This window comes from Adiantum capillus-veneris, chromosome 24 (genome assembly GCF_014529385.1).
Source record: "Adiantum capillus-veneris isolate H3 chromosome 24, ASM1452938v2, whole genome shotgun sequence".
In the NCBI taxonomy this organism is placed as follows: domain Eukaryota; kingdom Viridiplantae; phylum Streptophyta; class Polypodiopsida; order Polypodiales; family Pteridaceae; genus Adiantum; species Adiantum capillus-veneris.
In genome coordinates, this window is record NC_140954.1 from 101,821,441 (window position 1) to 101,834,996 (window position 13,556).

Below are 13,556 nucleotides of genomic sequence, written 5' to 3' on the forward strand. Positions count from 1 at the left end.
CAAAATGCATGCTAGGTCACTCACCATCTAAGGATCATTCCCTCGCAACGACACCAATGTTGGCAGGTCACTGCGACGAACGTCTACAGCATAGCTATCTAGCACTAACATAATATGTCATAACTCAGGGAAGTGACTCGGATGGGGCACAAAGACTCTTTAAGAGTGTCAACCTCAAGAAGTGAACCTATCAAGCCATTTCGTTGTCTAATCGGATACGGATCATCATGAAACTTTAAGGGAAGCTTCTAGTAGGCCTAAAGGGATAAGTCTACAAAGTCTCACAACATTCTGACAAGGTACATGGACCGCGATCCATCATGACCCAAGTCACAAAGTGTCTTATGGTCAAAGCATCAAAAAACAGTGATTTAAGCACTTAAAACTGGAGATTAGACTCATCGACGCGTAGTTGCGAATCACAACAGAACTCGAAATGCTTATACTTTATTGAAAGAGCAAGGAAAGAGGAACACAATGCAAGTTTTAAAATCAAAATTAGATTACCCGATCATTAGAAAAGTTGATCACAAGCTGGAGCTACTTGGTTGCTTGAGTGTACATACACAAAGTTCTTCCTTCTTCCAAAAATAGGCCTCTCTTTTTTGGTTGGCTAGTGGCTGGCTCACATGGGCCTTTACACATATCATGACATAATTACAACTCAAAAAATCACCTGTACTCTAAAATCAGGTTTACACCTCGTGTAGCTATACTAGCTCAAAAAAATAACAGAGTATTAGCATAGATGGTTCTCCACCACCCATGGCTCAGGCAAGGGAGGAGCTTTGCTGGGTATATCTGTCAAACATGAGCACCTGGTCACTAACATGCAATACAGTCGAAGGGGTAATTGGGTTACAGTATCCTTGAAGTAACCTTTCAATCATATTGTTGTGTGTATTTATGCTTCTAATTCTGTTTCTGAATGAACTGCTATTTGGACACATCTTAGTCTTTTGTCTTCTCCTATGTTGATAGCATGGGATTTCACTATGGTTACTTACATTAAAGATAGAATTCCCAGGGCCGATTATTCGAGGAGTAGAAAAAAAATTCTGGGAAGAAATGTATAACAAACACCTCCTAGTAGGTATATGTGAAGAGCTTGGTTTTACATGGTCTAACAAGCAACAGGGAAACTACTAGAGACGTTCAAGGCTTGATAGAGTATACATGTTTGGAGATCTAATGCAAGATCTCCAAACTACTAGAGACGTGCAAGGCTTGATAGAATATACATGTTTGGAGATCCAATGCAAGATCACTAGCCAGTAAGTTACAAAACTTACTCTTCTTTGCTGATGTCTAATCATAAGCCTTAGATAATTGAAATGAATAAAGGCGAGCACAACTTTAAATATGGTTGTCCTCACTTGGATAGTTTCCTATTTAGACTTGATTCAAATAGAAGAAACTTTTCCAATACATTTTTCAGGATGCATTCACAAATATGTTAATATAGCACGTGAGTTCAACATAAGGCATTTGTAAACTATGGATTTTAGCCTTATTCAACATACGGAAGGATATCAAACAAAGGAAGTTTACATTAAATAGTAAAAGGGTGTGTTTTATTCATGGAAAATCTACATATAAGGGGTTTTTAAAATAGTTCTTGAACACACATGATACATTGGGTTTACATATAGTGACACCTTTGAGCTCACTAACCACTAAAAGGTCCTCAAAGGACCAAGTTTAAAAGAATGGGCAAGGACAGTAGAGCTAATAGAAGAATGATGATAAGTAAGAAGATTTCTTTGAAAAAGAAAGAGTCTCCAAATAGTGACCCTCACACCCTTGAGTTGAATCTTAAGGAAGATGAAACTCGAGACCTTGTTACACCACAAGCTTATTACTGCCATGTAACACTTTGCACATAGGATAAATACCAATCTCTTGTTAGAGCTTGATAGAGAGAGACATATACGTTTGGAGATATAGATAATTTGAAAAGACTAAGAGAGACAGTTTAGCTAATGAGAGAAGATTGAGAGAGTGACACATCACTGACCCGGAACGGCCAGGCCCCTTCATAGGAATTATTTATTCCTCCAGAATTTCATGTGTATAGGCTGAAAATTCAGCATGGAATCACCGTGCATTTTGCTTCATGCAATCTTCGGCACCACCTCCTTCGATGTCTTCCTTCCCGCTTCATAAGAGAGAGAGAGAGAGAGAGAGAGAGAGAGAGAGAGAGAGAGAGAGAGAGAGAGAGAGAGAGAGAGAGATTATGTTGGACTTAGGGAAAGGAGAAGTAGCATGTAGATGGCAATGGCATTGAGGCTTCTTGAAGTGATGTTGGGTTGAAAATTCAATAAATGGAATTTTTGTGTTCAAGTGAAGGGAAAGGCTTGTATTTATAGAAGAGGCGGTTTCCTTTAAAATTTCAGTCATCTTTTGAATTTTGAGACCTCCTTTGAAATTTCAAGCCTTCTTTGGAATTTGAGGCCTCCTTTGAAATTTGAGGCCTTCTTTGAAATTTCACGTCTCCTTTGAATTTTGAGGCTTTCTTTGAATTTGATGTCTCTTTTGAAATTTGAGGCCAGTTTCTAGAATCTTCTAGAACTTTTTTTTTCTACAAGCTTCTAGGACCTTTTGTCTTTGAAAAATTGTTACCTATCATGAAATATCAATATGGGTATCAAATGAAAGCTCTTTTCGAGTAGAAAACATAAGACTCATGCATTTCCGAATCAACATTCAATGCAAGTCATCATGCATGTTTTAATGTGTATATGCCTTAGGTAAATTCCATTCGTTCAATACACTTGTATGCATCTATATCTCTCTTCCCAGAAAGGTAAGGAGGATATAGTCCTTCATGATTTTCAAGCATATCAATGGCCATGTATCCATCTATATCTCTCTTCCAATAAGGCAAGAGGATAAAGTCCTTCATGTGTTTCAAGCATGTCAATGGCCATGTATGCATCTATATCTCTCTTCCAATAAGGCGAGAGGATATAGTCCTTCATGCCTTTCAATCATGTCAATGGCCATTCATACTTTCCCACCCAGGGATAGAAGTATGTCTAATCAATCATGGTTCTATAGACACAAGAACAAATCTCCAATTTTGTAATCTTTCAATAAAAAAGAAACCATATATAATCTTCCATAAATTTTCTTGATTCATGGTGTGAAAGGTTGATGACATAAGAATTGAGAAGGGTGCACTTGCTTGGACGACACATTTCAAGGCAGGTAAAATTGACAAGCCCAACTCTCATATGTTTCCTTGTGGAAAAAAAATAAGTGCAAGGATTTCATCCCTTTTCTAAAAAATAAGGATGGCCTCCAAGTCAAGTCTCACAAAGAAAATGTTGAGATTGTCAATTCTTTTTCTGTAATATTTTCTCTCCTCTCTCCCAAAGAAATGGGGAGATCACTAAGGCCAGGACACATGTAACCAAAAAAACAATGCCTTTGCGTGTGGCTAAACTGTTGGATCAACCCTTATTTGAGGAGGGGATTAGGGAAGCTTTTGGAAGTCTAAAGACTAGCTAAACACTTGGCGTGGATGGAGTGCCTAATGAGTTCTATATATGGTACCAATATTTTTGACACCATATATTCTTTTGGTCTAGCAAGAAGCCCTAGCTCAAGGAGATCTATGAATTTTCTTTTGAGTGGAAAGCTTGGAAATGGTCCTTATGAGTAGCCAATTCTGTAAACCTCATACCAAGGGCATTTACCAAGTGTTAATACACGAGGCTGATTGGTTCACCCCTTTGAACAAACAATGGACGGAAGCTCGATGAGTTGAGGTTACGAAGAATATTTGGAATCCACAGTGGCCTCAATTCATGAAGATATTTTTGTGGAAGGTCCTGTGAGGGGCTTTGCCAACAGGTGTTCATGGTGCAGATTGGCTAGCGAAGACCTCGCCCACCTTTTCATGGAATGCCCGGCAATTAGAGACATGTCAAGAAAGGTGTGCAAATGGATACAAAGAACATGGAAGATAGGGTTTTTCAAGAAGGATATGGGCCTTGGTGGGAAATTGTTTCGAATTTTTGCACTTCTAATTTGTACTCAAATTGTCAGATATTGTTTCTTCAGGAATATCTAGAAGACCAAGAACTTTTGAGTATTTGATAGCGACCTCTCTGTGGCTAGCTTCTCGGAGATTGTACAAGAAAGTAAGGAGATTATGTATGTGGTAGGTAAAAGGCATAACACAGAGGATTTCCTTAGGACAACCCTCGCCATTTAGTTGAGCTTTGCTATGTAAAGGGTTGAGCTCTTGGTATTAATGTGTTACTAGGTACATGTAACCTTCTGTCACTCAAGGCTCTGCATGAGCTTGAGACTGATTTGTATATTTCTTGATGACTTTTCAATACAATCACTTACAATTATGAGGTTTGAAAAAAAAGATTTGTGCACATTTTTTGGGAAATGCTTCAGACATAATCTCTATTAATGGTGAGTTAACTGAGCTGATCCCATTGCACATTCATGTCATAAGATTTGTGCACACTCTTCTTAGAAATGCTTCATATAGAATCTCTATTAATGGTGGTGAGTTAATTGAGCCCATCCCATCGCAAATCCATAAGACAAGGCTGCCCTTTGTCACCTTTGCTTTATGCCATTTCTTCTTATGCCTTGGGGTGGTTGGTCAAAAGCTTTATGCAACAGGGAACTAAGAGCTATTAGAATACCAGGTTGTGTTGATCAATTGTGCTTGCAATAGTTTGCAGATGATACAAATGCATTGGTAAAAAATTATGTGAAGTCCATGGAATTCTCAGGGAATGCCTTAATGCCTCTTGTCTGATCATTGGGCCTATGATAAATCGTACTAAAATTGGATATAGAGTTTCAAAGGGGAATGCCCTACAACGGTCACTCAAGCTCCAATAGAGGATGGATAGCTATTCAGACATACAGGAATTCCAATTGGTTTTCATGTCACATTCAATCAGAGGTGGAATTGGGTAGCAAAAAAGTTTGGGAAAAAGTTGTACTCTTGGCAAAATTATCAACCTAATCTTCTTGCTACCGGTTTTGTGCTTCATCATTATCTCCTATCTTTTGCGATCTTGTTTTGTCTTGTTGAATGCCCTCACATCACCAATTGAATAAGATTTCGAGTATGCCAAGAAGGTTTTTATGGGGAGGATCTAAGGATATCAACAAAATTACTAAAGTGGCTTAGAAAACTTGATGCATGGCAAAGGAGAAAGGAGGATTGTGCATCTTGGACATCTAGAAGCTTGCCTCCAAGCTTCCAAGTGGCTGATGAGAGCTTCGACCTTTGAAGATTATTGGGCTTTTCTTATTAGGAGAAATATGCACATGTTCCATCTAATGGATTATAGAGCCTAGAAGGATTAACCCTATCTGACATTCTAATCTCTTATGCTAATGTTGTGCCAAAAGAGTTTTCTCTTGTTTGTAGGTACTAAAAAGCTTGGTTCAACACTAAAGCAAATGGTTTTCCACACGGAATCTACTATTCTCTATGATGTTTTGTCTACAAGATTCTATTTGGTTTGGCTTCCGCCTTCAAGACAACCAAAGTCCTCTCTCAAGGAGGGCTCATAGTTTCTACAAAGCAGGTATCAGATTTTGGAAGGATGTTTTCAAAGATGGAAGATGGCTCACACCAAAATTGAGCTATTGTAGCAATATCAAAGTTCAAAAGGTTATGCAGACTTTCTATTGGTAAAACTGGAATCCATGAAGCCAAACCTACATAGGTGTTTCATAGGGAATGTGTTTTCTCTTGCCAAACTTTGTAGGGATATTTACAAATACAAGGGGGGGGGGGGGGGGGGGAAGCGAGATGTGACCCTGTTTTAGTTGCAAAGCTCAAGTCCGAATGGGGGATTTCATGGAATGCCCGTCAATGGTCTTACAAATTCAAGTGCTTGTGGGCTTACGCATTATCAATCAAACAAAGATGACTATTGTGGCTAATACTGCATTAGGGAATCTGGACAGGAAAACAACAAAAAAGGTTGGTGTTTCAAGTGGCTTATGTTGCAGATGCAATATGCAAGAAAACCCCATCCATCATATGTTTGTCAATTTCTCCCACAACTTGCACTTAAAAACTTCAAAAAGCTAGTGGATCTTATCAGTCCCATATTTCTTGGAGGGCTCTACTGCTAGGTGAATGTAAGCATATGGATATCCCCCTATGTACTTGTCTCAGGAGTCCTTATGCATGGAGTGTCTGGCTTGAGAGAAATAAGGCTTGCTTTGCTATGGCCCACATTATTAATGCTACTCAGCTCAGAATCAAATTCTTGAATGTCATGAGGGAATTGAAGATCATGTGAAACATGCCACCCAATTGGCTGTCAAAGATTTTTAGAAATCTACAAGATGGCAGAAATAGAGAAGTGCCATACTTGGGTGTTATGAACCTTCTAGACTCTTCCTAATCTATGATTATTTGTATTGGGTCTATCGCAAACTTTTCCATTTTCATTTTGTTCCCTTTGTACTTTGTCCACAAGTATCATGCTGGACAAGATTATCCCTGTCTTCCTTAGGGGGTAATTGCAATTTTCTCTCTTTTTTCTAATTTAATATTTTTCCTTCATTAAAAAAAGGGGGGGGGGGGGGGGGGGGGGAAGAGGATATCATACATCTTCACCTATCTTGCGAACTCCAAGTTTAAAAGCCCTTGAATGCTACCTTGAAACTCTCTTTGGGTTGAAAACTGTTTTGGGAGAGTTTGTTGGTGTAACATTTAATGGTCTAGTAACTTGTGTGTAGCGGAAAATAGCATGAACATAGTGAGCATTTCATTAATATAGAATCCTAATGAGAATAACAAGAGTTCTTGGGTGGAGAGAGCAACAAAAAGTATAACACCTAGTTAGACAACATGAACAATACTTCAAAAGAGAGAGAAATTAAGCAATTGACAACAGTTGAGGACCGGATTTGCATGGAGCTGTCCCCCCTCCAAAAGGCTTTGTATTATTGTTTCTCCCTTCAAGAGAGAAATTTTACAATACAATTCTTTGTGTTCCTTCAATACTAGCTAGTGCAATGAAGATGGAAACTTCAAGCACTAAGCAAAACACTTATCAAACACAACATCAATTCCCTCACGGTCTCAAACCCAAAACCTCACACACCTTAGAAGATGGTGAGAGCTAGCGGGGTATGAGAGTAGATTGAGAGGAAGAAGGAGTAGTCTTACGAGAAAGATGTACATCTCCTCACATAATCACTCATATTAGTATAGCTTAGCTTAGTAATTAGCATGGTAGAGGAGATGAGCATGCATTGAAGCTTGGCTCTTAGTTGGATTTGCATCACAAAGCCAAGAGTTGTTGGTGTAGGCCTCCCTTCTCACAAGCTTGGAGTAGGTGATAAGCTTTCCATTAAAGCTTGAGAAGAGAGAGAGAGTCTTCTTACTCCACACATAGACTAGTGTGAGTGTGTAATGCAATAATGCCTTGAGAAAATCAGCCCCCTCTCTCTCTCTCTTGGTCAACCCCTCTCGCTATTTGCTCATGCAGACACCCCATTGGACCTCCCCAGGCTTAGCCAATAGGATTTCAGGAGCATAAGTGATAGCCTTCTGACATGTGTTCCCCTTTCCCCTTTTGTGAGAGCTTTAGGTAATTAATAAATGCAACTAAACTCTCATTGGATCCCTTTGCCTCATGGCCAATAGGAATCAGGCAAGCCATTGGGCTGCTGAATGCTCATTGGACCCCTTGGGAGACTGTCCAATAGTCTTCTAGTTTAATCAATTTAAAAACACTTTTTAATATTGGTTCTTTTATTAAGTGTTTTTAAATTGATTAAACTAGATTTTCTCTAGACTAGTTCTCATTGGTCCACCTCCATGGCCATCCAATAGGATTTGAGCACACCTTGTGGGCATCTGGGCTAGGGAGTTGACATGCGTCCCTCATTCCCTTTGTGTAAAGGGAGCTTGTGTGTGTGTGTGTGTGTGTGTGTGTGTGTGTGTGTGTGTGTGTGTGTGTGTGTGTTTCTCTCTCATCCCCTACTTGCAAGGCTCGCCCCCTCCTATGTAGTGATTATGAAGACTTTTTGGGACACACACAAAGTATCCAATTTCCCTAGTGTTTGGCCTTTGGACACAACCTTTGAATTTTGGAACCTTAGCATTTTGGAAGTCTCAATGGGTTGAACCTTAGGGTCTTTTTAGCCCATTGTTGCACCTTGCTCTTTTGCAGATGGCCCCCCCTTTGGATCCCTATTTTCCCTCCTTTGGATCCCTATTGTGGCCGGTATGCCAGCTTAACCAATATTCTAGCTTTTTCTCCCCTGACACTTCCCCATATTAAATGATTAGTTTAACATGAGAAAATCATTTAGGCGAATTAGATATTAGTTATTATGATAGTTGGTTTTGAAAACCGTTCTGGGAGAGTTTGTTGGGTTGAAAACCGTTCTGGGAGAGTTCTTTTCTAGCCTTTTGGTTGCATGTCAAGCTAGAGAGAATGCACCACATTTTGTTGGTGATCTAGAGGCTCGTCATCCTTGAGGATGCTTGAAGTAATATGTGCTACTAGAATAAGAAGGCAATGCTATATAGACACTTGAGGATGACTTCAAGGACCTCGTGATCCTCCTCCTCGTCACTATATCACACGGGCCACTTCAAATGGGATCAATGGTGGAGGCAAAAAACAGGGGCCATATGGATTGTGGGTCGTTGGATTTGGCTTTGTGGAGGCGGTCCGAGTTTACAAATTAGCCCTGAATTTTAAAATCCGCCCACATTTACAATATGACACACCCAATCCTCCTATATTTCAATGAATACATGCGGACATAGTGGTTGGAGCACATGGCTGGTTGCGGGGAGGTTATGGGTTCAAGACATGGGACACAAAAACCGCCGGATTTACAAATCTACCCGAATCCACTTTTCGCCCCCAATTTGCAAAGTTTCACGAATTTCAAAATGTGCATCAAACAGCTCAAATCGGGCCCTTGTGGATCCAAGGAGTGATAGGTAGAGCTCAAAATATCATTGATTTCATTGTGGTGATGAGCGATGAAGTAGAAATGTTTGTGATGCGATCAACTGCAAATTTGATCATGATCAATAATATGTCATAGGGGCTTAAGTTTGTGTGGGACTTGAGATTTGCAAAGGTGTAGGTGGTTATTCTCATTAGCTACTTGCTTTGGTTTTTTTTTTGTGGAAAAATTACCAAAAATACCTCTCAAATTTGGGAAATTCCCAAAACACTCCTCATATCTTCCAAAAGATGGGAGAATGCCCTTAAACTTTTCCAAAATTCCCAAAATATATATAGCAAACACTTCGATTAGTTCTTGCTCTCATAGAACTAGGATTTTGGATAGTATTCTAGGGTTTAGGAGGGGTTCAGACTGCTCGTTCGATAGTGTGTTACATGGGGTGTATAGAGCACGTGGCAAAACAAGATTTGCTCAACATGTTAGCCGAGTTTTTCGGACCCATCCTTCCTTCGGGCGGCTCTTCACCCCGGACGCCTAGAGCTTCCGCTTCCTTTTTCGCGTGTAACACGGGCAAGCCTTGAGCGCAAGCTGTTGAGCCATCCGATCTAGCCAATTGCGTATTGTTGCTTGTTGTAACATGCGTTGCAAAAAATGTTTACGAAGGTCATTTGTGAGGTCACTTATTATTAGTAGACACAAATGCCTCCATTTGTGTGGTCACTGGTAAAAATTTTCATATATAGGACACTTAAAGATATATGCTTGTAGAAAAGTCTATAGTATACAAAATTTGAAGCACTTCATGTTCCCCAAATTTCAGGGGCATTTTGGTTTTTTTTTGGGTGAGTTCAAAACTTTGGTAGAAGCATTGTGGTAGCAAGGTGGACCACCTTCAAAGTTTGTTTTAATGTAGGGTGTAGCAGATGGGACGCTCAAAGTGTGGAAGGGGCCATTGAAAGGTGCACAGATGTGGGTCCTCCCGCTTGCACATGCCACCGGCAACAACAAAATCGAAAGCCCCATTTAAGGGAAAACAGCCACGCTTGTTGTGGTGGCGCCATCAAACAACCACACGATCCGTATTCACACTCCGTCTTTACTTGTCCGCCCAACAACCGATGGGTCCGGCCCGCCTCCAAGCGACAGCAACAGCAACAGTGGAGAGGAGCAACCGGAAGGTCCGCAACAGCAGACGGGCTCCTCTCCCCCCCCTTACCCTCTGCGCATGGCGCCCCTTATGTCCTCTGCCAGCATTGTTCTCTCCTCCTCCACCTTCCTCCTGGTACGCTCCTCCCCTCTCGCTCGCCTCCTTTCCTCACTCTCAGATGCGGCTCCTGCTTGAACTTCTCCACTTTCTCCACGCGCCATCTCCGCGCAGCTCGGAGCTCCATAGCCGCATTCCCGCCGCCTTCTGTGTCTGCTAGAGAACTTGTTGAATCGGCCCCAATGCCTGGCTATGGTGCCTCTCATGGAAGCATGCAAGAAGCCCTTGTAGCAGAGGCGCTCATATATGGCCTTCCAGAATCTGCCTTGCAATTCAACGGCATGATAGTACACAAGACCAGGGTTGTTCATGATACAGACAGGTACAACCCAAAGACAGTAGCGAGCAAGAACGGACCAATTGAAAGAAGGGCGGCAACAGCAGTAAATGAGATCCCTGATGCTTCTTTGGAGTTCACCAACAACGTAAACACAGGGTCGTGTCTGGACAGCGGCAAGGATTTAAAGGCAGCAGATTCTCCAAAAGGCATATGTGCTCGTGCATGGGAGGATAGAGTTGTAGAAGCAAGGGATTGCATTAACCCAGAATTAATGCGGTTACAAGCCAAGGATCTTGATGATTCTCCTGATGACATGTATGGGCTTACATTGGGCGATCGCCACAACACGGCAAGAGAAGATTTGCATTCAAACACGGAGCAAGAGATCACCACTATGAGCTCAGTTCAGAGTTGGGTAGATTCTCTATCGCCAGACACGGGATATGAAAGCTACTCTTCATTGCATTGTTCAGAAAAGTGTGCTGTTGGATGTGATAAGCATGTCCACTCTAATTTTCATCGTTCTCCCCTTCACCAGCACTTTGGTTATAAGAGCCCATTAGAGCTTTTTGAGAAGGTTGTCTTCTCAGAAGACGAAGAGATGAAAGCTCGGACAGAGACTAATTCAACAGCGAGTAGTTCATCCTCTCCCAACAATGTATTCCAGCAGGCTGATGTTAGAGCTAGTGGCGTGCAAGTGCGGGCCCTATCTTTGAGACGGTGGTCCAAAGGGGCAGTGAAGTCAGACGGGAACATTCCAAAACTTGAGGAAAGGGATACGCAAAGGTCGCTGTCGAGACTGTTTAAGAGAGGACTGGCCAGCCATTTGCCAGTGAGTCTTAAAGGCAAGGTTTTAGTAAATGGCCATGTTTTGTCTAGCGCTGCTGCAAAGCAGGCGGAGGAGCGAGCAGGCAAATTACGGCCAGGATCCTACTGGTTAGTACAGTCATTATATGGTTCATCACCAATTCTGTACAGAAGTTTGTGAGTGTTTTTCTCTTGATGCTTGCAGCTCTGTTTGAATGTGTGGGTTTTGTGGAATTGGTGCATTTCAGGTATGATTGCAAAGCTGGGTTTTGGGGAGTTGAAGGTGGCCCTTGCCTTGGCATTCTTCCGGTGGGCACTATTCCATCAATTGGCGTTCTGATTTTGAAGCTTTTGCTTCAGTGACACAAAGGTGGATGTCTTGTGTGTGCTAATGAAAATTTTTGGATTTTGTGTAGCCCTTGATTGAGGAGCTTAATTATCCGATGGTTGGAAACTGCTCAAATGGGGACACTCGGGTCTATGTCAATGGGAGGGAGCTGCACTTGAAAGATCTTGCCGTCCTTTCACAGAGAGGACTCCCTGAGGGCGCTGGCAGGGCTTACTCTCTAGGGTTTGATGGAGTTTTAGTAGATGAGACAACTGGTCTCGAGGTTAAGCATCTTGGGAAGCTTGCTCCTACGTAAGTATCTCTTAACCTACCTATATTTTTTGAGTATTGCTTAATTCACCAGTGTTTTGGACTTTCCCTGCACTTATACTTGTTAGGGTTTGTTTCAAGAGGCATTGTTTTTCTCTTTGTTGGGGGAAATAACTTGGGAGCTGGCTAATAGCTTTCACAAGGAGGGCAGTAAATCGGGCAGTGTGTTGGCATGCACACACGCACACGTGTCATAGCTTCAGTGGTAAAGCTTTGTGTGCTCTTGCATGCATGCTTGCAGGGCGTGCTTGTGTGGATGACCCTTGTCTGTGCTCATGAAAGAAGCAAAAGAGGACCATTGATTCTGATCAGCTTTTGGGCCTTCCAAAGGCCCCTAAAAACTCATGATCATCATATTTTGTAGGGGAGTGCATATTTATATGTTTTTTCAAGGGACTTTCCATCGTGCTAATAATTATTGGCTGAGGGGAAAACATGCTGTTGTCTGCTGAAAAGTGCTGTTGCGTGTCCGGACTTCGTTGGACTACACTGTATCTTTTATGTACGAAACACTTCAGAGACATTCTCAACATGTGGGCGCAACAGTTTTGTCAAAGAGTCAAGTTTCATTTGACACCCCCTTGATTTGTGTGTGTTTGTGAGCAGGGTTGAGCGAAAGGGAAAAGGTTTTGGTATGTTTGCTTGCGACATACCTCAGGTAACGAAAACAAGTGTGCCAATTGTTCAAGGCAGGTCTGCCAATTCAAGCCAGTAGTCTTGTATCGGACATGTATATACCCCGTCTTAAACTTCAGATTGTGTTTCCCATGAGGATCATGCAATAAGACGAAGCAAGTTTGCAAGAGTGAAGTACCTACACACTCCCAAAGTGAATCCCATTAATTTGGCTATTAATTGTGCTACTTGCATTCAAAAATGCCACTCACATGCTGCTGTCGCCGCATGGTGTGAACCCCTTTTTCTACATGGCTTGCAACCATCAGTTGTTTTTCCGTATTCTTCTGCTGCTGCCTACAGTGAACCCCCCACCCTAAGAGGGCCCTTAACAAACTCTTTTAGAGGGTCTATGGGGGAGTCCTCTAAATCATGAAGTGGCACCAATTTTTGAGTTGCGGTTTAAAGATAGTTGGTGGATTAAATTAGTAAACATCCCTTTGCTTTGCTCGCTTATGTTCTGAACAAGAGGACTCTAAACATCAATTTCTCTGTGAGTATCCTATGCTTTCAAATGTAAGTAGACCAATAGTTGAAGCTTAATTTGATTTTCTCTTGTTGAAACTTAAGGAAAAACTTTAGCAAGGAATTGTGGAGTTCTTTGTGAATAAATTGAATGAACAGTTGGGCCTTTAGATTGTAGAAACTAACAGGGAATGGGGCACCACACTCATGGATGTATCTATCAATTCTGTACACTTGGTGGTCGTCCTTGAGTGGGAGTTGAACTCAAAACTTAAATAGCTGAGGACCCAATTTGTTGAAAGTTAATTTTGATACCTGGCTCTTAAGTATTGACCATGGGATTAACATATCATGGAAGCTCCAATTTTAGACTCTTCAATATAGCCTGAAGTCAGACAAGTGTATGGCTAATTGGAACAAGACAAGGTCAATAACTTCCTTACCTAAAGGATTGCCTTATCCAATAA

General features: G+C 41.5%; 1 protein-coding gene across 1 annotated transcript in view; it reads left to right on the forward strand.

The window, feature by feature from the left end:
- Positions 1-13,080, forward strand: part of LOC147426864 (uncharacterized) — a 49,570-nt gene extending 36,490 nt beyond the window's left edge. Inside the window, exons 2-5 of the mRNA XM_086497978.1 lie at positions 9,854-11,420; positions 11,540-11,600; positions 11,708-11,931; positions 12,556-13,080. Coding sequence (XP_086354104.1) covers positions 9,854-11,420; positions 11,540-11,600; positions 11,708-11,931; positions 12,556-12,664 — 1,961 coding nt within the window. The 3' untranslated portion in view covers positions 12,665-13,080. The remainder of the gene's footprint in view (positions 1-9,853; positions 11,421-11,539; positions 11,601-11,707; positions 11,932-12,555) is intronic.
- Positions 13,081-13,556: the final 476 nt, after the last annotated feature.